We start from the raw sequence: 25,817 nt of genomic DNA, 5'->3' as shown, positions 1-25,817 counted from the left end.
CTCTGGAAAAACTACCAAATTTCTAAAAACATGTGTTCACTATGGGCAGTGAAACCATTAAGAGGAGACATTCCTTTTATCTCTACTTGTTTACATTTTTTGAAAACATTACTTGTGATGTTTCTGTTATTGCCTGTGGCTCATAAATAACTGAAACAATCAAATTAATGATCCATTGATTATAAAGGCAATTAAACCTAGGGAATTAGGTGCCTTATATAGATTTCCATGATACCCAGGTCATACAGTAATGGAATGCTAACACATGTCCAGCAGCAGTTTTCCAAGTAACAAAATGTTGCTTAGATGCCAGAACAGGTTGCAGAGCTAGGTGAGTTAAGATCTTACTATTTGTGACATTCACCAGAAATCAGCGTATTTGAGAAACTGATTTCTAGATCGAGGCCTTAATTTCTCACGGATAATATCCTAATGCTGGCTTTCTAGTTTTAGCATTCTCTAAAAATGGAAAAGAAACCAGAATGGATTCCTGGAAAAGTAAATGTGTGTTAAACTGTAAACAGCTGTGTCAAAATGTTAGCTTTAGAATTTGACATGTTCCTTTCTGGGTTTACAGGATCTGCGTGCACTTGCTTTGCTCCTGTCAGTCCACACTCCCAAGCAATTAAACCCAGCTCTAATTCCAACTCTGCAAGAGCTTTTAAGCAAATGCAGGACTTGTCTGCAGCAGAGAAACTCACTCCAAGAGCAAGAAGCCAAAGAAAGAAAAACTAAAGGTTAGCTTTGTGGACTAATATTAATTACACCTTCAGGGTGGGAGAGGGGGAAGAATACACTCAGTGTAACTGACTTTGTAATAGCTGTCTGTTCAGTTGGGTCTCCTGGGTATAAATGCTAAGAACAAAATTTCCCGCAAACACCCTCCCCGCCCCGGTGTGATCTCAATGACTCCTTTCAGAGAATGATGTTCATTTTTACAGATGATGAAGGGGCAACTCCTGTTAAAAGAAGGCGTGTTAGCAGTGATGAGGAGCACACTGTAGACAGCTGTATCAGCGACATGAAAACAGAAACTAGGGAGGTCCTAACCCCAACTAGCACTTCAGACAATGAGACAAGAGACTCTTCAATTATTGATCCAGGAACCGAGCAAGATCTTCCTTCCCCTGAAAATAGTTCTGTTAAAGAATATCGAATGGAAGTTCCATCTTCGTTTTCAGAAGACATGTCAAGTATCAGGTCACAGCATGCAGAAGAACAGTCCAACGAAGGTAGATTTGAAGACTGTAAAGAGTTCAAGGACCTCCACTGTTCCAAGGATTCTAACCTAGCTGAGGAAGAGTCTGAGTTCCCTTCTACTTCTATCTCTGCAGTTCTCTCTGACTTAGCTGACTTGAGAAGCTGTGATGGTCAAGCTTTGCCCTCCCAGGACCCTGAGGCTGCTCTATCACTCAGTTGTGGCCATTCCAGAGGACTCTTTAGTCACATGCAGCAACACGACATTTTAGATACTCTGTGTAGGACCATTGAATCTACAATCCATGTGATCACAAGGATATCTGGCAAAGGAAACCAAGCTGCTTCTTGACATTAGATGTAGCATGTCTACTACTTTTAAGGTCCCTTATCTCCATCCCCCACCCCCAAAGCTGTTTGTATAAGTTTTGCTTATTTCTGTTTTTGTGCTTCAGTTTGTCCAGTGCTCTCTGCTTGAATGGCAAGATAGATTTATAGGCTTAATTCTTGGTCAGGCAGAACTCCAGATGAAAAAATTTGCATCTTCAGTATACTTTCTAAAGGGCAATCAGATAACGGATATGTTTTATGTAATTAAGAGTTCACTGTAGTGGCTTTCATTTAATATGGCTGTCTGGGAGGAACAGGGTTCCCTGGCCCTGTACAATGTAATTTAAACTTACAGCATTTTTACTGTGTATAATATGGTGTCCTCTGTGCCAGTTTTGTACCTTATAATAGAGGCAGGTCGCCTCCGATCGCTGTGGTTCTTATTATCAAAATTAAGTTTACTTGTATACGGAACAACCACAAGAAATTTGATTCTGTAAAGAATCCTCTTTAGCTGTGGCCTGGCAGTATATAAATGGTGCTTTATTTAACAGAATACCTGTGGAGGAAATAAAGCACACTTGATGTAAAAATAATTGTTTTATTTTTATTGACATGACTGATTGATTGCTATTCTGTGCACTTAATTAAACTGATTGTGATGACTTTTCATTTGTTTACATTTAACATTGCTTTAGTCTTCTCAGATGAAAGTAATGAGGACACTGAGCGGGAGGGAAGCATTTCTCCATTATACTCTATTTCCTTAGTGCTGGCGGCGATCCAGAACGTAAGCTGCCCCACAGCCTGTCAGTCCTCCGCCTGGAGTGCATAACCACTGTGGGGAGTAGCCTGATGACAAGGCCCAAGGCACCTCACTCCAACATGCTTCTGAACACATGGCTGCTATGCTACCTAAAGAGCTCCAGACCTTAAAACCCTGAAGTGAAATAAAGGAAAAGTATCGACATGCCACTTACTTTTTTGTCTTCCTGAACTAAAACTACAGAGTGGCTTGCCAGGACAAGCTTTAGTGGGAAACTTCAACTATCTGTACTCAGAGGCTCAATCTGTTCCCAGAGGAGCATCTATGGGAGGTAAGGTTAATACCTAATTTCCACATTGCTTGCTACTTTTAACCCAATGAGAGTCCAAGCGTAGTAAAGATTCAAACAATGTTTTGAATTCTGTAAGAGGTCATGGATTTCATCCAATATAAATTAAGGGTGTTTTCTTTTTTAAAAGGATTGAGAAGAGGTAGACTTACAAAATCTTCTAACTAATTCAACCATTTAGGGTAGTCAGCTTCACTAAACATTTTATTTCTTCAAAATGCTGCTTCTGCCAACAGGATTTCATGCCCTCTTCTTTACAAACAGGAACTCCTTTACAGTCCAACTGCAATTCCGTTTGCCCTGGAGTAGGCACAAAATTCAGTGCAACTGTCGCATGGTGTTCTAGAAGAAAAAGAAGGAGCTTATTACTGCATTATGAAAACTATCCATACAGTACTACAACTGGCTTATTACAGTGGGGGTGGGGGGAGAAATCTTGAGTGTTTCCCAATTCTTATAACAAAGGATACTACTAACATACCTTCTGGCCAGTTCCTATATCTCCATTTCATGACGATCTTTTTATTTGTCAACTAAAAACACAGGGGAAATTCCCTTAAGACATTTTTTAAAACTTCCAGTGCAACACAGAAAATCCTTTCATTAAAACTCCTGAGGTACTAAAGGTAATCAACAAACAACATACAGTCCCATCTTCCAGGTTATATGCCAGCATCACTGAGAATCCATTGTTCTAGGTGCCACAATGTCCTTAACAGCAGTAACATCAAGGACAGAAGTATAGTGACAGTGGTAACCAAAACTGGGCTGATGTCAAGGGTGACACTGGGCAACACAGACCCTAGTGATTTAGGTGGCAGAAATGTGAAACTTCTAGACCAAGAGTTGAGGGGAATTAACTATACTTCTTTCTTCTAAAACCAGTACAATTACTATGCAACTAAGGCTTCATCTTTATCACTACTTAGTATTTGTAACATTTACTTGTTCTACACCAAGTATACGTAACTTTTTACCATAACCAATTTTATAAATTTCTCAAGTTTCTGTGAACTCAGATAAAAAAGCAAATTAAAAACACAGATTTTTAAAAAGCAATGTAACAGAAGGGTCAGTCCCAGCTTACTTTTCTTTAACCCTAAAGCTTACTTACCAATTCTACATATTCGCCGGTGATTTTCCCATCAAACATTTGGAATGTCCCTCCTTTTTCAGCTTCTAATATAGCAAGAGATTTAGAAAATTTCTGCACCAGCTAACCAAGTAAAACATACAAGAGACATGTCATCCCATCATGCCCTATCACCTTTTGAACCTAAAGGCAAAGTATTAACAAAATCATCACTATGGTTTGGGGTTTTTGTTTTTTTGTTTTTTTCCTAATCCTCAATAGCATTTACTTACAGCTTTCTCTCCCTTTCTGAAGGAGAAAACCCAGTATTGTATCCCCTAAGTGCAGACATATTTCCCTAAAAATGCCCATCTTTTAGCCCCTTAAATTTTTTTAGAAGTTATCCTAAAGCCCTCTATCACCACCACGCTAGGTCTCTTCAATCATAAAAAAAACATGGCTATCTGGGAAACCAAAAACCAGCTCCAGTTCTTAGTGGCACATTTTCTCCCCACATCAGCACTGGGGGCCCTAGCTTGGGAAGTTACTTACATCTTTCACAGTGAAGATGCTGTACAGCTGCTCTACAGTTGGGTCAAACAGTTCGGTCATGTGCAGTGTCACCGTGGGGATCCTCACACCCAAACCCATTGGAGATGAAGCCTGAATCTCAAGAAGAGTAGATGTTCCAAAGGATAACTAAATAGCATGCCAGGAGATAAAGCTACTTAGATTTAAAAATTCAGTCTTTCAGTCTTAACCAAAAGGTCCTCAAATTCCACACTATACCTTCCAGACGCATGGAAAGAGCATGAAAAGCCTTTTTAGCACCACCAATCCCAGTTACTGTGAAACAGCTCATTGTGGCTATGAGCTAGCTCCTCGGCTCTGTTCTACTCCCAGGCCATGGCTTAACACCCCAAATCCTACTTGGACAAGTACATATGGCCCAGAGGGCACAAAGATAAGCAGATGAAGGACAACAGCACTTAAGGCCAAAGGCTGTCAATTCCCACCACCAGATTCCAAGAATGGGATCCCAAACCTCCTAAACCAAAAGTCTGAAGCGGTGTTTTCCACTGTGGTAGGTGAACCACAACATCACCAGGTTTTGTAATCTGCCTACCAAAAAACCCTGCCTTTGGAGCATGGTCTTGAACTAAATTCAGTATTTATCCCACAAGAAACCCTATTTATACATTCCCTTCCCTCAAGGATGAAAGTGTCATTTCATCATTTCCCAAAACAATGGCACAGGATACAAAGATGGATGAACTGGCCTTCCTCACTAGCCTTTGCAGCTCTCCATCATTTAGAGCTTTAAATATTCTCATTAAGCACTTCCTCTTCCCTCCCTACGTATTGGCCACCACAGCTCATACCTGCAAGGTATTCTCCATTTCCTTTTAAATGTCAATTTTAGGGAAGAAGACAATAACCTCACTTCCACGCAGTGCAGGAATTATCTAGGAGTTCCTCAGGAATTATCTCAACTATACCTGTAATACCTTTCATTCATTCGATATTCAACAAAGATTTATTAATAAGCACCTACTATGTGTCAGGCATTGTGCTAGAAGCTGGAGATACAGCAGTCAATAAGACACCTTCCATGCCACCTTAGAGCTTACAGTGTAGCAGGGAAGATAAACAATTATACAAACAACTGAATAAATTATTCCAGAAAAGTCTTAGCAATTCTGTAGGCAAAACAGTTCGCAATGTATACAATGCCGATAGTCACTAATCGTGCACTTACTTGTAACTAGCTCTCAACCTCCAGACTACAATTTTTATCCTGCAGCATAAAGAGTTGTTTCGGAAGCCTCAGACATAACCCTAACCTGGAAATCCAAGTACAGAGCAGAACTTGGGTAACTAGAAAAGGGACACACTGGTTCACAAGGGTGGCCTTCTACCCGTCTTAAGTGCCTTCATGTAATCTCCAAGGGCCTCTCTGACCTTGGCGGTGCCTGCAGTTTTCATAAGATCCTTCAGTATATCCCCATCTCCTTTCTTTTTACTCACGTTCATCTACAAATCAGAAACATACAAACATAAAAATCTGGTTTGATGTACTCTTACAACATCAGGACACATGGCTGGAAGAAGCACTATGACGGTGAGGGAAGGGGAAGAAGTGGATGTGAGAGAGATGTGCCAGGTTTCTTCACAGACTGAAAAGCTGTAAGGATTTTTTAATCCAAGGTCCACTGACTGGGTTGATGGCCAGATTTTAAGGGGACTTCTTAGAAATGTGAACTCCTTAATTTGCATACAAAATGTTGTGTGTATATGTGTATGTATTCTATTGATGATGTAGTCACACCCCATGGCTTTTATCAGGGTCTAGAAATGCGCTGTCCAGTATGGTAGCCACTAGCCACATTTGGCTATTGAGCACTTGAAATGTGGCTGGTCTGATTTGAGATGTGCTACGAGTGTGAAATAATACACACAACAGACTTTGAAGATTTAGTACAAAAAAAGACTGTAAAATAATCCCAATAATTTTGATACTAATTACATGTTTAAATGGTATTTTTATACATTCGGTTAAATAAAAATATAAATATTAAAATTAATTTCATTTGTTTCCTTTAACTTTTTTAATATGGCTACTCGAAAATTTTAAATTCCATATGTGGCTTGCATTGTATTTCTATTGAACAGCGCTGGTCTAGTACCCCAAAGCCAGTGTCATTAGGAAAATCGAGTTCCCATGTAACACGGCCTTGGGCTACACTTTTTTGGTAGGGAGGAAGAAAGGAAGAGGGAGGAAGAAAAAGGGACAGTAAGAGTGGGGAGGAGGCAGACAGAGGGAAGCATCAGAAGGCCATTCTGGCTCTGGCAATGCCTCTGTGGTATTCTCAGAATAAAAAGAGATGTTGGTTTAAAATATTTCACATCCCTATGATTCACTTGAGATGGGTATGGTCCCAGATCCTGGGTCCCACTTTATTCTGTAATGCCACCAAGGGTTGAACCGAAAAGACCAGTTTAATACGCTGATGAAAAACTTTTCATCATGCTGAATATAGCGACATGAAATCACAGTCCTTAAAGGCGTCAACCACATGTCTGAAGATGTGTATGAGACAGCGCCCCCCCCCCTTTTTTTTTTTTTTTTTGAGGGCGAGCAGGAGAGGGGCAGAGAGAGAAAGGGAGACACAGAATCTAAAGCGGGCTCCAGGCTCTGAGCCGTCAACACAGAGCCCAATGCAGGGCTCGAATTCATGAACTGTGAGATCATGACCTGAGCTGAAGTCAGATGCTTAACCGACTGAGCCACCCAGGTGCCCGAGACAGCCCCACCTGTATAGCATTTTATAACCTTTAATAAAGGGAGGTTGTATGTTTCTCAGTATAATTTAATTTTTATGTCTTTGTAAGCCTTCATATTTAAATACATTCACAAATCAAAACCCCTTTGTCAAATTATCTTGGTTTGGAAAATATGGCTGCTGTACAAATGGTCCCTCCCCAGAACCAAGCTTTCGGCTCAAGAGGGCAATCACTGAGAATCAAGCCTGGGTGTTCCACAAGGCTCTAGCTCCCAGGAGAACTAGGAGAGCTAATCAAAAGCAACATGGACTAACTAGTTTCTGAAAAACCATGCGATACAATCACAGCTAAAAGCTGAATATTTTCACATTCAAAGGAAACAGCAGAGATGCAGAAACAAAACCCCGTTCACCAAGCTGCACATCCGCCTAAGCACTTAACAGACCACACACTGTCACATTTATCTGATGCCACCCCTGAAAGACGAATTAGTCCCACTTCACAGATGAAAAGGCTGTGGAGGGCGTGGTCACCTGCCCAAGGACTACACCTGGTGCATGGGGCAGTCTGGGGCTTCCTCTTCTTTCCTACACGGCTCCACTCCACACCCCACACTGCCCCCCACCCACCCAGCATAGTAAACCTTCTTGGCAAACAAACCCTTTACAATACACCACAACCACTGCACAGGAATCACAAAGTGTATTCAATAGTTTTTCAAATGCCCAACGTATACAGCAGAAGCTTGGACTTAAAAAACAAAACAAAACAAAAAAACAGATACCTCACCTCAGTGTCATCTACTTCATTTTCTTCAGAAAGGCTGAGTATTTCAATCAATCCCTTGTGCTTTGCACCAGATTCTTTAATTACACTTGAAATGAACAAAATACATTCTTCAATTGTAAAGTAACAACTGGTTTATGCCAAACTGCCTTAACTAAACAGCCCACCCTCCACACAGGGTGCACCACAGATGGTGACACGGCAAGCTCAAGGCTTTCCCAGCACACAGGTGTTCTGGCCCACAACAGAGATAGGCAAACAGCAAATGTGGAGGTAAAACCCAGCCAATGAAAGTGCACACAAAATTAGGGGCCAGGTGGAGGCATGAGACGAGTAAGTGGGCCTTTAACCCATGTTTCTGTTTTCCTCCCCCAATAATCTTTACCAGGATCAAAGCAGGATAAAGGGCTGTCTTGAAGAGCAGTCACATAAGGGATGGGAGGCCAGAAAGGGGCACGGAGTTGCAATCATGGAAAGCGTGAAGGGAGACAGGCTGTGACTTAGGGAAGTTATGCTTGGGCCCCACGCAGCTAGATTTCTTTCAATACCAAAGTGCTGATTTCAGTGACAACATCAAGATGGCAATGTAGTTATCCCCAACTTCAGTCCCCCTCACAAGACCAACTAGCAGCTATCTATCCACAGGCAAGACACCACTGAGAATCCCAGAATGCAGAGGCAAGGGAGATGCACCCTTGGTGGACCAAAGACAAGGACCAAAGAGAAGGGTAAGAGAAGTGGTAACACTGACCAAACTGCCCCTCCTGAGGCCAGCACAGAGCTGTGGTTTCTTCAATGGGAAAAAAAGTGGACATCCAGATCCCCGAGCATTGTGGGATGCTTCCCAGGAAGCCCTTCTGGGGTCTCAGCTAACAGGGACCACTGGGAATCAGAAGCGGGGGCAGGGCTTTCAATAACCAGAGCGCAGATCTTGTTGGACGGTGTTCTTGCTTGCAGCAGTGCATGAGCAAAGATTCCAGCCAGTGACTCTGCCCATCTGCAGAGCTCAGCTGGTACCCTATGTGACCAGGGCGCTTGGTTGGCGATTATGCCTGATTTGGACTCCTAGTCAACTGGCTGAAACCAGCTGTAGAGCCCATTCTACTGCCCCACCCAGGCAAAGAAGCAAATTTGCAGACCCACTCAACTGCTGACAGAAGCCCGACCACAGAATCTGGGCAGCCACAGAGCCCATCCTCTAGCCCCACTTGGGCAGGAAGCCAAACCAGCAGCCCTGCCCAACTGTTCAGCACAGCTTCTGGTCCTATAAGCAGGGAGCCTGAAGAGTGTCCCTAAGCAGCCTTGAAGCACAGCCTACAATTCTGCCCAAATGCTGGACACATCTTGTGGCCTTGCCCAGATAGGGAGCCCAGGCAGTGACCCTACCCAGCCACAGAGCACAGTCCCTAGCCCCAACCAACTACAGGATACAGCTGGAGGTCCATCCCCACCAGAGAACCCAGCCAGCAATGTTGCTCAAGAGCAGAGCACAACCAGAGGCTACCTGATCTCGAAACCAGGCCTGCAGACTTCTGGGGCACAGTCTGATCACAGAGCACAGCCTGAGATCAGGTCCAATCATGAAACTCTGCCTGTGGCCTGACCTCAACAGAGTCTAGCCAGCAGAACCATCTGGTCAGGATGGTCTAAGACCCCACCCAACCAGGAGCAATGGTGGAGACCCACCCATAGTGCTGCCCAATCAGAGCCCAACCAGTGGCATTGCCTTTCCAGAGGACACATCCAGTAACCCCACCGGATCAGAGGTAACTACAGAGCCCAGCTAGTGACCCCAAGTGACCATGTAACACAGCCAACAGCCACACCCAGTCCGAAAGCCTGCCCAGCAGCCCTGCTTGAACACAGAGCCCAACAAGCAGACCCACCCTACCAAGGAGCCCAGCTAGTAGAGCCCTGACCCCCAACCACAGAGCATGAGCAGTGGTCTCACCCAACTAGAGACCCTGACAGCATGCCCTGCCTACCATGAATGCTACTAGCTGACCCACCCAGTAACCCATTCAAGCTAAGCTGAATGGTGAAGATTTTTCCTACTGAAGCAAACTGGTAAAGTCTGGAAAAGGAAACCACTTATATGTGCAGATACCAATGCAAGGAATTAAGGCTCATGAAGAATCAGGTAAACATGACACCACCAAAGGAAACTAACAAAGCCCCAATAACAGATCCTAAAGAAATGGAGATCCATGAACTATATAATCAGTAATTAAGAATAAACCTCTGGGGCACCTGGGTGGCTCAGTCAGTTGAGCATCCAACTTCAGCTCAGGTCATAATCTTACCACTTGTGGGTTCGAGACCCAAGTCAGGCTCTGTGCTGACAGCTCAGAGCCCAGAGCCTCCTTCAAATTCTGTGTTTCTGTCTCTCTCTGCCCCTCCCCAACGCTTTCTTTCTCCCTCAAAAATAAACAAACGTTTTTTTAAAAAAAGAATCAATTTCTTGGGGAGCCTGGGTGGCTAAGTTGGTTGAGCGTCCAACTCTTCATTTTGGCTCACGTCATTGTCCCAGGGTCATGAGATTGAGCCCCGCATCAGGCTCCACACTGAAGCCTGCTTGGGATTCTCTCCCTCTGCCCCTCTCCCCCACTTGCACTCTTTTCTCTCTAAAATAAATTTAAAAATTTTTTTAATTAAAAAAAAAGTTACGTTTTAACAAGAAGGACAGACAGCTAAATAAAATTAAGAGAATAATACATGAGCAAAATGAGAAGTACCACAATGAAACAAAGCAGAAATCCCAGAGCTGAAGAATACAATGACTGAAGAACTGCACAGAAAGCTTGAACGGCTAAATTGACCAAGCAGATATAAGAACTAGTGAATGAGAAGATAGGTTATTTGAAATTGGCATCATAAAAACATAAGAATGTGACGGGCTCCTGGGTGGCTCAGTTGGCTAAGCACTGGCCTTCGGCTCAGGTGATGATCTCAAAGTTCATGAGTTTGAGCCCCACATCAGGCTCTGTGCTGACAGCTCAGAGCCTGGAGCCTGCTTCAGATTCTGTGTCTCCCTCTCTCTCTGCCCTTCCCCCACTCATGCTCGGTCTCTCTCAAAAGTAAATAAATATTTAAAAAAATTTTTTAAACATAAGAATGTGTAAAATCCACCAATAACAGTAATATACATAGTATATATATATATATATATATATATTAAGAGTAAATATATAGTCAAAGTTAGATCTAATATTGTAATGGTGTTGCATAATTCAATTACAACTCTAATTTAAAAGCTAAACATACTAAAAATGATCCTAACTACAATAATTTATTACTAGATACAGAATATAAAAATATGCAAATTATAACATCAAGAACCTAAAATATGAGGAAGGCAGAAGTATAAATTTCTGTATGCTATCAAAGGTCTTAGTAGTTTAAATAGCATGTTATAAATATAAGACATTTCATGTACGTCTCAGGGTAACGACCTGAGGAAAACCTGTAGTAGGTACACAAAAGATTATGATAAAGGAGTTAAAGCACACCACCACAAAAAGGCATGAGATCACCAAGGAAGACAGCAAGAAAAGAAGCAAGAACATTGGATCTACAAAACAGGCAACAACAAAATGGCAAGTGTAAGTTGTTACCTATCAAGAATTACTTTAAACATAAACCATTAAATTCTCCAATCAAAAGACACAGAATGGCTGAGTGGATTAAAAAGAAATAAGAGACAACATCCAATAATCTGCTGCCTGTAACACAGAGGCTCACTTTAGCATGACAGTGAGAGTGAGGGGGTGAAAAAGATATTTCAAGCAAATGGCAACCAAAAAACAAAAAAGCAGGAGTAGCTATACTTGTGTTAAACAAAATATTAAGAAAAAAAGATGGTCAAAAAAAACCTAAGTAAGGTTGTTATATAATGGTAAAGGGATCAATTCATCAAGAAGATATAACAACTGTAAATATTTATGTACCTAACATTGAAGCACCTAAATATATAAAGCAAATACTGATAGATTAACTAAAAGGAGAAATAACTGGCAATATAATAATAATTGGAGACTTTAATACCCCATACTCAACAGTGGAGAGATCACCCAGACAAAAAATCAATAAGGAAACAGCAGATTTGAACATTATAGACCAAATGGAACTAACAGACATATACAGAACAATCCTTTAAATATCAACAGAATGTACATTCTTCTCAAGGATCCACACAACATCTTCTGGGATAAATCACATTGGACACTAAACAAGTCTCAACAAATTAAAAAATATAAAAATTTAAGTATCTTTTCAAACCACAATGGTATGAAACTAGAAAGTAGTAACAGGAGGAAAGCTGGAAAATTCACAGATACGTGGAAATTAAATAAAACATTTCTGAACCAATGGCTCAAAGAAATCAAAAGGGAAATTTTAAAAATAACTTGAGACAGGAGTGCCTGGATGGCTCAGTCAGTTAAGAGGCCAACTTCGGCTCAGGTCATGATCTCACTGGTTCATGAGTTCGAGCCCCACGTCAGGCTCTGCACTGACAGCTCGGAGCCTGCAGCCTGGAGCCTACTTCGGATTCTGTGTCTCCCTCTCTCTCTGCCACCCCACCCCACGCCCCCGCCACACACTGTCTCTCTCAAAAATAAATAAACATTAAAAAATAAAAACTTTTAAAAAATTAAAAAAAAATAACTTGAGACAAATAATAGAAACACACACACCAAGACCTATGGGATGTAGAAAAAACAGTTCTAAGCAGGAAGTTTGTAGTGATGAGCACATAAATCAAGAAAAAGAAGATTTCAAATAAAGAACCTAACCTTATACCTCAACGAGCCAGAAAAAAACAAAGCCCAAAGTTATCAGAAGAAAGCAAATAAGAAGCATCTATAGATTCAATGCAATCCCTATCAAAATGCCAATGGAATTCTAAAATTTGCATGAAACCACAAAACACCCTGAACAGGCAAAGCAATCCTGAGAAGGAAAAACAAAGCTGGAGGCATCATAATTCCTGATTTCAAACTTCACTACAAAACTACAGAGATCAAAACAAAATAGTAGTGACATGAAAACAGACAAAGACCAATGGAACAGAATCAAGAGCCCAGAAATAAATCCATACATATATGGTCAACTTATATTTGACAACGTAAGCAAGAATACTCAGTGGGTAAAAGACAGTCTCTTCATTAAATGGTACTGGGAAGGTGTACCTGCATGGCTCAGTCGGTTAAGTGTCCAACTTCAGCTCAAGTCACAATCTCATGGCTCATGGGTTTGAGCCCCATGTCGGGCTCTGTGCTGACAGTTCAGAGCCTGGAGCCTGCTTCGGATTCTGTGTCTTCCTCTCTCTCTGCCCCTCCCCTGCTCATGCTCTCTCAAAACTAAATAAACATTAAAAATTTGTTTTAATAAATAAATGCTACTGGGAAAACTTAATATTCACATGCAAAAGACTGACACACTGGACCCCTATCTTATACCACTCAAAAAAACTAATTCAAAATGAACTAAAGACTGAAATGTTAAGATTTGAAACCATTAAACTCCTAGAAGGAGGATAAAAGCTCCCTGACAGCAGTCTTGGCAATGATTTTTGGATGTAACACCAAAACCACAAGCAACAAAAGTGAAACAAGTAGGACCATCTCAAACTAAAAAGCTTCCGCAAAGAAAAAAATCAGTCAACAAAATGAAAGGGCAACATGCAGAATGGGAGAAAATATTTGTAAACCTTATGTGATAAGAAGTTAATATCCAAAGTATATAAGGAACTCCTAAAACCTGACAACCACCAAAAAAAAAAAAAAAAAAAAAAAAAAAAAAGAAATAATAATCCCAGTAAAAATGGGCAAACTACATAAATAGACACTTACGCAAAGGAGATGTTTAAATAGATGACAGGTACATGAAAAGGTACTCAACATACTAATCATCAGGGAAATGCAGATCAAAATCACAATGAGGGGCATGTGGGTAAAGCAGCTGACTCTTGATTTTGGCTTAGGTCATGATCTCATGGTGGTAAGATCAAGCCGGGAGTGGGAGCTTGGGAGTCTCAGTGTGGAACCTGCTTAGGATTCATTCTCTTTCCCTTTCTCTTTCTCTCTTTGTCTTTGTCTTTCTCTCTCTCTCTTTCTCTCTCCCCCTCCTCTCCCTCTCCCCCACTTGCACATGCACGCTCTCTCAAAAATTAAAAAAACAAAACAAAACAAAAAGATCTATGGGAACAGGGGCACCTAGGTGGCTCAGTTGGTTGAACGTCTGACTCTTGATTTTGGCTCAGGTCATGATCTCAGGGTCATGGGATCAAGCCCCCATTCGAGCTCTGAGCTGGGTGTGGAGACTGCTTGCAATTCATTCTCATATTCCCTCTCTCTCTCTCTCTCTCTTCCTCTCCCGCTGCCCCTCTCTCCTGCTCTCTCTCTCTCAAAAATAAAATAAAAAAATTTTAAGTTTAAAAAACAAAAAACCAAATCACAATGAGGGATCACCCTACATGTGCTGGAATGGCCAGGATCAGAAAGAGGTAACAAGTGTTGGTGAGGATGTGGACAACAGGGAACCCTTGTGTGCTGTTGGTGGGAATGCAAATTGATGCAGCCACTGTGGAAAACTGGATGGAGGTTCCTCAAAAAAATTGAAACAGAAGTACCATATGATCCAGCAATCCCACTTCTGGGTATACCAGTAAAACCTTGGTTTGTAACCAGAATTCGTTCCAGAAACATGCTTGTAATCCAAAGCATTTGTCTACCCAAGTGTTTTCAAGTTGTGCTTGTTGTGGGCTCAGCTGTGATCGGTTGTGATCATGTGCCATTTGGCGTCACCTACTACTCGCACTGCAAGATATTGCTCATTTACTGAGTTAAAATTTACTGGAAATGTTTGCTTGTCTTGCAGAACGCTCACAGAACAAGTTACTCACAATCCAAGGATTTACTTATATCCAAAGGAAATAACATCACTATCTAAGAGACATCTGCACCTCCATGTTGACTACAGCATTATTTACAGTTGCTAACACATGGAAACAACTGAAGTATCCACTGATGGATAAATGGATAAAGAAAATGTGGTGTACACACACACACACACACACACACACACACACACACACACTATTATTCAGTCATAAAAAAAAAAAAGGAAATCCTGCTATTTGGAACTACATGGATGGACCCTGCGGGCATTATGCTAAGTGAAAAAAAGTCAGACAACGACAAAAATGATATCTCATTTACATGTGAAATCTAAAAAATCAAACTCCTAGAAACGGAGAGTAGTTTGGTGGTTGCAGGGAGCCAGTGGTGTTGAAGGTGGTCAAAGGAAACAAAGGGTCCAAACTTCCAGTTACAGGAAGAGTAAGTTCTGAGGATGTAATATACAGCCTGATGACTACAGTTAACATTATTATATTATATATTTGAAAGTTAGTAAGAAAGTAAATCTGAAAAGTTCTCAACATACACACACAAAAATGGTAACTATATGGGATGAGAGATGTGTTAACTAACCTTATTGTGATCATCATTTCTAATACATACACACACACACACACACACACACACACACCCCATCAGGCCATATACCTTAACCTTATACAGTGTTATAAATCAACTGTGTCTCAATAAAGGTGGGAAAAAATTAAAGTTTAATTTAAAAAAGAAAAAAAAAAATGACCAGTGTTGACTCTTCCCCAGAGGGTCCCACTTGCCACCTCTGGGGCTCACTGCTAGAGGAGAAAAGCACAAGGGGTGAGGGTAGGGCATCCTCAGCCCTGTCTTGGAGTAGCTGAGTCTTATCTCACAAAGGAGGTGGTTGCCACTTTGAAGTGAGGGAGACAGAAGAGACACAAGGCCACGAGATTCCCTGGGACACTCGGAGCCCTGTGCTGGGGGTGGGGTAGGGTGAGGGTGTAAGGTGCCAGACCCTGCCATGTCCAGCCAACAGCAGACAATGAAGGAGCAACAGAGAGAAAACCTCTAGCCAGAAGGTCCCAGGCAGGAGTGGACTTTTGACACTTGTGGAGCACCTTCCTGGGCTCAAGCCCAGCTCTAGCAAAGCGGCCAGCAGGGCAAAAGCCCAAGGCCAGCTTGCTGTGGAACTCTCTAACCCAACTCTCAAGAAAGGAGCTGACTCCTGGGCAAAGGCCCAAACTTTAACTCAGTACAATCTTCTACAACTAGATCTCTCCCTCTCCCCTCCTCTTCCTTTTCCCCTTTGTCTTCATATCCATGATTATTTCAACAAGTATTCATTGAGCCCAGACTGTCTGTCAGCCAGGAACTAGGCACCACAGCAGAAACTTACTCTTTTAACAAACACACAACGTTCCAGACAGTGATCTGGGCCTGGAAACAAAACCAATCCATCCCTAACCAAATGACTTAAAGAATGAAAACAACACAAATGTTCATCAGCTGATGAACAGATAAACAAAACATGCTATATCTGTACAACAGAATATCATTCAACCATAAAAAGGAATGAAACATGCTACAACATGGATGAGTCTTGAAAACATTATGCTAAGTGAAAGGAGCCAATCACCTCCATGTGTGACCCAAAACTATAAAAGTCATAGAAGAACACAGGCAGTAATTTCTCTGACACTAACCACAGCAACTCTTTTCTAGATATGTCTCCTGAGGTAAGGAAAATAAAAGCAAAAATAAACTATTGCGATTACATCAAAATAAAAAGCTTCTGCACAGCAAAGGAAATGATCAACAAAACTAAAAACCTACTGAATGGGAGAATATATTTGCAAAAGATATATCCAATAAAGGATTAGTATCCAAAAGGTACAAAGAAATTCTACAGGGGTGCCTGGCTGGCTCAGTCAGTACAGCCTGTGACTTTTGATCTTGGGGTTGTGAGTTTGAGCCCCACAATGGACGCAGAGCTTACTTTAAAAAATAAAAATATTTTTTTGAAAATAAAAAACTTCTATAACTCAACACCAAAAAAATAAATAATCCAATCTAAAAATGGGCAAAAGACATGAACAGACATTTCTCCAAAGAAGACATACAGATGGCCAACAGACACATGAAAAGATGTTCAACATCACTAATCATAAGAGAAATGGGACTCAAAACCACAATGAGAGATCACCTCACATCTATCAAAATGGCTAAAATCAAAAATACAAGAAACAGGGCACTGGGCTGCCTCAGTCAGAAGGGCAGGCTTGATCTTGGAGTCATGAGTTTGAGACCCACACTGGGTATAGAGATTACTTAAATAAATAAATATTTTAAAAAACAACAACAGGAGAAATAACAAGTGTTGGTAAGGATGTGGAGAAACGGGAACCCTCTTGTACTGTTGGTGGGAATGCAAACTGGTGCAGCTACTGTGGAAAACAGTGTGAAGTTTCCTCAACAAATTAAAAATAGAACTACCCTATGATCCAGAAATCACACTACTGGGTATTTACCCAAAGGAAATGAAAACACTAATTCAAAAATATGTGCACCCCTATATCTATTGCGGCATTATTTACAATAGCCAAATTATGGAATATTTTATTCCAATATATATATATATGTGTGTGTGTGTGTGTGTGTGTGTGTGTATATGTTTATATATATATATATATACACACACACACACACACACACACATGAAGTATTATTCAGCCACAAAAAAAAAATGAAATCTTGCCATATGCAACAACATAGATGGATCTCAAGATCCATCCAACATTTAATAAGTCAGAGAACGACAGATACCATATGATTTCACTCATATGTGGAATTTAAGATGAGACCGAGTAATATATACAATTGTTCAATCCCTATATTGTACATCTGAAACTAATTTAACACTTATGTTAACTATACTGGTGTTAAAATTAAAAAAAAAAAGGGGGGGCCATTCACAAAAGACCACATACTCTAGGATTCCATTCATAGAAGTGTCCAGAAGAGGCAAATCCACTGAGACAGAAAACAGATCAGTGGTTGCCAAAGACTGGGAAATGACTGCTAACGAGTTCAGGGGTTTTTGTGAGTGATGAAAATGTTCTAAAATCAACTGTAGTGACGGCTGCACAACTCTGTGAGTGTGCTGGAAACCACTGAACTGCATACTTTACATGGATGAACTATATGGTATGTGAATCAGATCTCAATAAAGCTGGTATTTTTAAAAATCCCTGCCCTGATGAATGGGGGCTGGAGGGCAACCAGATAAATAAAATATTTAAGTAACCATATAAAGATACCAAATAACAGTGCTGTGGGGGAAAATAAAGTGGGAAGGGAGACAGTACAAGGAAGGGACCTGCGATCTTTGTATAACAGAGATAGGTGGCTTCACTCAGGACAAGGACCTGAAGGACCCAAAAGAGTCCGCATGCAGAGAAGAGTGTTCCAGCAACTCCAGAAAACTCTAGGGCTCACAAGTGCCTGGCAGACAAGAGTCCAGCTGCAATCAAAGAGCCCTAAGCAGGGGCACCTGGGTGGCTCAGTCGGTTAAGTGTCCGACTTCGGCTCAGGTCATGATCTTGCAGTCTGTGAGTTTGAGCCCCGAGTCGGGCTCTGTGCTGACAGCTCAGAGCCTGGAGCCTGTTTCAGATTCTGTGTCTCCCTCTCTCTCTGACCCTCCCCCGTTCATACTCTGTCAATCCCTGTCTCAGAAATAAATAAACATTAAAAAAAATTAAAAAAAAAAAAAAAGAGCTCTAAGCAGCTGTGTGATGGGAGAAAGGGAAGCCCCCAGCTTGTCGGACATGACAGAAGGGTATCTGTAACTATGAAGACCAATTCAGGGGCCAATAAGTGCTAGGCTAATATCAGTTCTAAAAATATCTGCTGAACAAGTGAATGATAAATGAACCAACTCTGCCCCAAGGCTGCCTCCAGCCCTAGCTGTCCCCTGAGCCCCGTTACCTTTCCAGCTCAGTCTGATGTTCCACTCATAGAAGAAAATCAGCTTTCCTTTGCGGCTGCTGCAAGAAGCCTCACCTTCTACCTGCTTCAGCTCACTGATCACACGGTGTCCAGTCTCATTCTCCACGACGATGCCCACCAGGAGGTCGCGGAGCTTCCCCTTGGACAAGCTGGTAGCATCCCGCTCTGTCCTGCCAGGGACCAGAAAGGAAGAGCCATGAATGGAAGCCCCAGCTGGTATCCACATGCCCAGGCTGGGGCATCAGGGCAGTGAGATCCGCTCATCTCCTCTCAGGCAGCCTTGACAGACCTACCAATCTCAAAGTTCCAAATGTGCTTCTTAAATCAGATTTCCACCAAATATCTTTTCATATTCCCGCTCAGTTCCTTAGGATACTATTATCCACTATGTAAAGTAGTATTTTGTCTTCAAAACACTAGCTTATTTGGGGCCAAGGGGTCTAGCAATCTCACCCATTGGAAATGGATGGGCAAAGCGGCCATACAAAAAGGCAGTAATAACCGAATTAATTTTAATCACAAGACAAATGATCAAGTGTTTTCACACATATATTATCTCATGCAATCTTCCCAAATAAATGCTTCCATTTTAGGGAGTGGAAACGAGGTGAGAGAAGTCCCTGATGTGTCATGGTGACAGTGCTGGGAAAGGAGAGGCCAGGGCTCCCTCAATAAGCCGCTCACAAGCTGACGGCTTTACTCTGCCCTGACCTGCCTCAACATCAGCTTGATGGCCTTGAGGTAACACAGCCCTCAGTGATGCTGCATCACCTCCTGAAACTCTGGGGCAGAGAGGGAGGCAAGTATTAAGCCCATGTTCCAGATGACATCCAAAAAGGATGTGCAACCGCTCAAACTCCTAGAAGGCGGGGCTCACTAAAAGCCAATCGAGTTAGATCTACAGCTGAGATCCAATTTCCTGTTCTTTCCACTACACGCAGACCAACGGACAAGCGCGCACACACGCGCACACTCTAGCTCCTTTTAACTTCTAGAAACAACAAGAGGGGTGGGGGGTGGGGGTGTCTTAAGGTCACAGACTGTCAAAGTTGAACAGGTAAGTCAGATACCATTCGTGGGGCCCAAACCAAGTTTCACAAGAAGGAAACTTAAGTTCCACAGCCAAGTGCAGATAAGCCCCCAGGTCTCCGGACTCACCTGAGGCTTATTTACAGCAGCGGTCTGAGCAGCTGCGGGGGCGGGGAGAATCCTCTGCACCTGTGCAGGCCCCGCCCTACGGAGGGAGCGCCGCGGCCCGAGAGGCGTGGCCACCCCACCCCGCAGGGCACCCGGAGCCCGGTGCTCGCAGAGGGGCCCCACCATCCGGCCCGCCGCTGCGGAGGAGGAGGCCCGAAAGCCCCGGCCCCCGCCCAGCCGCACCAGTGCCAGTTGTTCACATTGGTCCCGTCCTCCCGCTCCTCCACGAACCAGCGCGGGTCCCCCTGGCCCCATTTGGCCATGTCTACGCTGACTGAGCGGCCTCCGCGGAGAACAAGAAAGGGCCTCCGTGCGGGATGCCCTGCGGCTCCGTAGCGACGTTTCCGGCCTCCGAGCCCGAGATCCGAGCGTTCGCGGCGCCCAGAAGGTGCCAGAAAATCCCGCCCTCTGCGCCGCCCCGCCCCGCTGCGGGGCGCGGAGAGAGCAGGAGCCCTGCCGGGGATCCGGGAGGCGGGGTCGCGCGGAGCAGTGCAGTGTTGGGGCCGGGAGGCCGCGAAGCCCAAACGGGGCCGAACGGTCTGGGAGGCAGGGGTGATGGGGGCAAGGCGTCCGAGAGGTACGGCTGGAGAGGGGCGCGAGCCAGGAGCCCCGGGCCCGCCAGGGGACTCGCAAGTGCAGAGCCCAGGAAGGGGACCTTCGGCCGCCTGCAAAAAACCGAGACGCCGTTTAAGGATTCTTTATTACTATCGCAGTGATCATTTTCAGTGCAAGCAAGTGGTGGGTAAGGGACGCCTGAGGGAGGTATTGGGGATGCAGCTGGCAGGCTGTCAGCGGCCCCGCTAACGGTATTGGGTGAACCTGGTCCTGGAGGATGCGCCCCGAGCACTTGATCACCCTGTTCGCGGTGCGACAGACTCCAGCTCGGAGCGCGCGCACGGTGCGCTGTGGTCTGTGCTGTGCGCACGCTCTTCACGCCGCAATCCTACTCTGTTCCTGCAGAGTTGGTTCACCCTGGTTCTCACGCCTTTCCAACACCTGTGCAAGCAGCACGAACTGCCAAGTTCTGTTACTTCAGAAATGTTTACATTCTATGCACGTAATAATCCTTCATAGATGACCAAAGAATGTGATTGCAAGCAAAAAAAAAAAAAAAAAAGTGATAGCAAGCGCCTATTATTGGAGCTTACAGCAATTTTTCAATAATTAAGTGGATGTTGATGACTTCTTTCACAAATTTTCACCGTCCTACAAAAACTTTGCACCAACTATATGGACACTGTTACTAAGATGTCAATGGTTATTTATTTAGCAGGGAAAACGAATAATGACAATGAAAGGGTGGAAGTACCTGGCTGTTTTCTTCCTTTGCCTGTGTTCTGTGCTCATTAAATTTACTGGGGGAGAATATTTTCTCCATTTGCTTACTGGAGCTGCTACATTCCAATATCATCTTCAGAAAAGCTATCCCAGTTGAGTCAACAAAATAACATTGATCCCCAAACAAAATAACATTGTAATTTCACCTTTCATAGCTTTACTTCACCAAAGGCATGAACGCTGACACGAGGTGTCAAATAAGGAAGAATTGCAGTGGCAATAGTAAGTGGGCATTGTTTTCTTGTGGATTCGCTGTTTCATCTTTTATCTAATTCATAAAGACGGGCACCTGGCTGCCTCACTTGGTCTCGGGGTCCTGAGTTTGTTCCCCACATTGCGGGTAGAGATTACACAAAGAATATTACTAATAGAACATTACATGGTAAGATTTATATATATATAAGTAACCTGGGGGAAAACAAGACTTACCAGAAAACATACAAAGGCAGAAGCTATAATTACTAAAATTTTATGTGAACAAAAATATTTTCTAACATTTATACAAAAAGAAATTATCCCAATGGAAGTGACTTTATTAAAATGGAAATGGAAAAGGTGTTATTCTTTGTAGGTAATTGATCAAGAATTAAATTGACCTTAGGCACCTGGGTGGCTCAGTCAGTTGAGCACCTGACTCTTGGGTTTGGCTCAGGTCATGGTATTGAGCCCCGCATCTGGCTCTGCACTAAGCTTGGAGCCTGCTTGGGATTCTCTCTCTCTCCCTCTGCCCCTCTCCCCACAGCTTGTGCTCTCTCTCAAAAAAAAAAATAAATAAGTAAATAAAAATAAAATTTTAAATTGGCCTAAAAGAAATTGCTCCAAAAAATAATTTTCACAAAGAAAATCTTCAGAATTAATGTAATTATTATTAAAATATTTGTCTTTGGGACACCTGGGTGGGTACGTTGGTTAAGTGTCCAACACTTGATCTCTCTGTTTAGGTCATGACTTTACGGTTCATGAGACTGAGCCCAGCATCCAGCTCTGAGCTGACAGCTCAGAGCCTGCTTGGGATTCTCTTTCTCCCTCCCTCTCTGCCCCTCCCCTGCTCTCACGTGTGCGTGTCCTCTCTCTCTCTCTCTCTCTCTCTCTCTCTCTCTCTCTCTCTCTCTCAAAATAAATAAAAATTAAAAATAAAATATTTGTCTTTAAAAACCAGTGAAGGGTCTCAAAGAGATATCTGTACACCCATGATCACAGCAGCATTATTCACAACAGCTAAAATGTGGAAGTAACCCAGTGTACATTCACAGATGAATGGATAAACAAACTGGTATATGCATACAGTAGACCATTATCCTTACAAAGGAAGGAAAGTCTGACATATGCTACAACATGGATCAATCTTGAGGTTCACTTTATGCTACTAATGTGAACTTAGCATATTAACATTATGTTAAGTGAAATAAGCCAGTCACAAAAAGACAAATACTGCATGATTCCCCTTATCTGAAGTGTTTAGAGTAGTCAGATTCACAGAGACAGAGAGAATAGTGGTGGCAAGGGGTTGGGGGGAGGGCGGCATGGGAGTTATTGTTTAATGGGTGTAGAGTTTCAGTTTTACAAGATAAAAAGAGTCCTGGAGATGGACAGTGGTGATGGTTGCACCACATTTTGAACGTATTCGATACCACTGACCTGTACACTGAATGGTTAGGATGGTAAATTTTGTTATGTGTGTTTTGCCACACACACAAATCAATGAATCGATGAGTAAAAGACTGTTGGAGAAGAGCATATTCACACAGTATGAAGGTGCCTCACACACACACACGCACACAAACTCATACAGTTTGCCGCTTAATTACAAAAGGGAGAAGTGATCTTTACAAAGGAGAAATCTGGATGCAAGAGATGAATCAGAGGAATCTACCCCCAAAACCAAGAGCACACTGTATACTCTGTATGTTAGCTAACTTGACAATAAATTATATATAAAAAATAAAGGAAGGTTTTTTCCATTTCTAAAAAAAAAAAAAAACAGTCACTGCTCTACATCCTACTTCTTACAGCACGGAAAAAAAGAGAGAGAGAAAACGAGACTAACCACCTTAACCAAATGATCAAACTCAGCATCACCAACAGTGGAGCAAATGGACATGGATACACCGTCACCCATGCAGTATTCCTGTGCAAAGTGCTTAATCTGAATCAAAGCATGCAGAAACAACCAGAAAAGCCCAAACTGAGGGAAATGCTGCACGATGGGGCTGGCTTGGACTCTTTGCAAATAAACATTTCGTGAATGTCAAAGGAAGACTAGAGAGGGGTGCCAGGCTGTGGCTCAGTCAGAGCATCCGACTCTTGATCTTGGGGTGGTGAGTCTGAGCCCCACCTTGGGTGTGGAGACTACTTTTTAAAAAGGGGGGCACCTCTGTGGCTCAGTCAGTTAAGTGTCTGGCTTTGGCTCAGGTCATGATCTCATGGCTCGTGGATTCAAGCCCCACACCAGGCTCTGTGCTGACAGCTCAGAGCCTGGAGCCTGATTTGGATTCGGTGTGTGCCTCTCTCTCTGCCTCTCCCACACTTGCGCTCGGTCTCTCTTTCTCAAAAATAAACATTAAAAAAAAGAAGACGATGACTGAAGAAATGTGACAACTAAGTGCAACGCACAATCCTAGAGCTCCTGAATCCAAAACAGTTTAAAATGACAAAATTGGGGAAATTTAATTTGCATTTAAATTGCATTTCAGACTGCTTATTGAATAACATTGGGTCAATGTTAAATTTTCTGAGCATTGAATTTTGGTTAGAAAGGAGAACATTCTTGTTCTTTGGAGAGAAGGGCAGATTATTTAGGGGGTAAAGTGTCATGAGGTCTGCAATGAACTCAACTGATTCGGAGAAAAGAAACAGATAAAGCAGGTGTGGCAAAATGTTGACAATTTGTGACTCTAGGTGAAGAATATCTGAGGGCTCCTTGTACTATTCTTGCAACTCCTCTGTAAGCTTGAAATTTTTTTTCAGAATAAAAATTGAGGGAAGAAGTTCAGTCAAAACATCTTCAGGCTCAAAGCAGTGGGCTCCACCCTTTGTAACCATCTGTTCCTAAGATGGGTAAATATCACACCACAACATTTACTGAACCGCTACTGTGTGTCCAAGTCTGCTCAATGATGTAGTGACTGCAAAAGTGAACAGGGCTCTGGCTCTGGTAGAGGAGACCAGTGTGACTTCATCTTCATGGCAAATACAGAGCACCCTGGGAGCATGGAGGAGAAAGTGCCTAATTTGACTGCAGGGAGTGTGGTGCTTGGGTAGGTCTTTTCTCAGAGGAGGTTTGAAGAGTGAGTAAGAGAAGGAACAACAGAGGGAGCAGCTGTTCCCAGAAGCGCCCAGGCACAGAAGCCTCAAGAAGCACATGGTGCCAAGGTGGTGATGAATGGGAGTGATATGAGGGGGTAACAGGACATAAGCGTGCAAGGGGCCAAAATGTCCAACATGAAAAACCTCGTTTGCCTGGCTCAGGAGCTTGGACTTTGTAGGATAGACAACTACATGGACGGAAAACTGTTCAGGTGATCTAAATGGAGAAATATCATAATCGAACTTGTGTTTTAGAAAAATCATTCTTGGGGCATCTTGGTGGCTCAGTCGGTTAAGTGTCCAACTCAATTTTGCTGAGGTCATGATCTCATGGTTTGTGGGACTGAGCCCCATGTTGGGCTCTGCGCTGACATGTGGAACCTGCTTGGGATTCTCTCTCCCCCTCTCTCCTCCTCCCCCATCCTTGCTCACACATGCAACCTCTCTCTCAAAATAAACTTCAAAAAAATTTTTAAAAAAGAAAAATCATTCTTAATAAACTTTGCACAATGGACAGGCACGGGCCAAAAACTGGGAGGAAGGAGATTTCTTAAGGTGGAGATGAGGCCACAGATTAGGGAGAGATTTGAAAGTTGAATCTGTGAGCCAGTCAGATATTGGAGTGTAGCAGAGGAAATGTTTTTCAGTGGCTGAGACTTTCCACTTGGTTAGTCAATATCACCCTGAGAGACAAGAATGAAAAGAGGCTGGGAGAGGGCTTAGGTTACAACTCCAGAGAGCAACATTCAAGGGATGAGCAGAGAAGGTGGAGTCTGAAAAGGAGCAACTGAAAGAGGAAGAAAACAAAGAAGGCATTTCATCATGGAAGCCAAGGCCCATAACAGAGGGAGTGGTCAGCAGTGTTAGATATCGGAAAGTGCAGGTAGGATAAGAAATTGTTCTCTGGATTTAACAAGAGTGTTGATGGGCCCTTTGCAGAGAGCAGTGTCAGTGAATGATGGGAGCAGAAGCTAGGTCACAGTATACAGAGGAGTTATGGGAGGTGAAAAGGTGGAGGGCGTGCTTTCAAAATGTCTGATAAGGATAAGAGAAATGGACAGTAGCTAGGTGGGCATATGGGATGGAGGGAGGTTTTGCCTTTTCCCTTTACAAGTTTTCATATGCTGATGTGGAGTAGCTGGTGAGAAAAAGGGATCCCTGTCCAGATGGTGGGGCAAAGGCCCAGAAGCAAGGGGAGGAGAGGAGTCCAAAGGCAGGTGAGGTCAACATGAGATAGGAAGACCCAGAGAAAGGATAAGAATGGATGTTTTGGGGGCACCTGGATCGCTCAGT

At 42.9% G+C, this 25,817-nt stretch overlaps 3 protein-coding genes across 6 annotated transcripts in view; 1 reads left to right on the top strand and 2 right to left on the bottom strand.

The window, feature by feature from the left end:
• Positions 1–2,123, top strand: part of USP34 (ubiquitin specific peptidase 34) — a 247,218-nt gene extending 245,095 nt beyond the window's left edge. For all 4 annotated transcript variants that reach the window (XM_049650262.1, XM_049650258.1, XM_049650261.1 and 1 more), the window contains 2 exons: positions 578–737; positions 942–2,123. In XM_049650262.1, the coding sequence (XP_049506219.1) occupies positions 578–737; positions 942–1,549 (768 nt within the window). In that variant the 3' untranslated portion in view covers positions 1,550–2,123. The remainder of the gene's footprint in view (positions 1–577; positions 738–941) is intronic.
• On the bottom strand, positions 2,115–6,793 carry LOC125936018 (activator of 90 kDa heat shock protein ATPase homolog 2-like). Its single transcript, XM_049649842.1, has 6 exons — positions 6,722–6,793; positions 5,677–5,748; positions 4,267–4,413; positions 3,757–3,858; positions 3,124–3,175; positions 2,115–2,984 (listed from the first exon to the last, which is right to left on the bottom strand). The coding sequence occupies exons 1-6, from the start codon at positions 6,791–6,793 to the stop codon at positions 2,812–2,814; spliced, it is 618 nt and encodes a 205-aa protein (XP_049505799.1). The 3' UTR covers positions 2,115–2,811.
• CA3H2orf74 (chromosome A3 C2orf74 homolog) overlaps positions 4,326–25,817 on the bottom strand; it is a 34,116-nt gene continuing 12,624 nt past the window's right edge. Inside the window, exons 6-7 of the transcript XR_007461973.1 lie at positions 18,663–18,853; positions 4,326–4,413 (exon numbers count right to left, since the gene is read on the bottom strand). The gene's annotated coding sequence lies outside the window, so the exon portion shown is untranslated. The remainder of the gene's footprint in view (positions 4,414–18,662; positions 18,854–25,817) is intronic.

Source organism: Panthera uncia, assembly GCF_023721935.1.
Source record: "Panthera uncia isolate 11264 chromosome A3 unlocalized genomic scaffold, Puncia_PCG_1.0 HiC_scaffold_11, whole genome shotgun sequence".
Classification (NCBI taxonomy): domain Eukaryota; kingdom Metazoa; phylum Chordata; class Mammalia; order Carnivora; family Felidae; genus Panthera; species Panthera uncia.
The sequence above is the reverse complement of the archived record's forward strand: the minus strand, read 5'-3'. Positions and strand labels throughout refer to the sequence as shown.

Bases quoted from the DNA above. Each gene is read 5' to 3' on its own strand.
- LOC125936018 (XM_049649842.1), bottom strand. From the start codon at position 6,793: ATGTGGTTGACGCCTTTAAGGACTGTGATTTCATGTCGCTATATTCAG. The intron at 5,749-6,721 runs GTATTAAACTGG...TCTGATTTGTAG, and splicing joins ATGAAAAGTTTTTCATCAGC to ATGAACGTGAGTAAAAAGAA. The intron at 3,859-4,266 runs GTAAGTAACTTC...TTACTTGGTTAG, and splicing joins GCATCTTCACTGTGAAAGAT to CTGGTGCAGAAATTTTCTAA.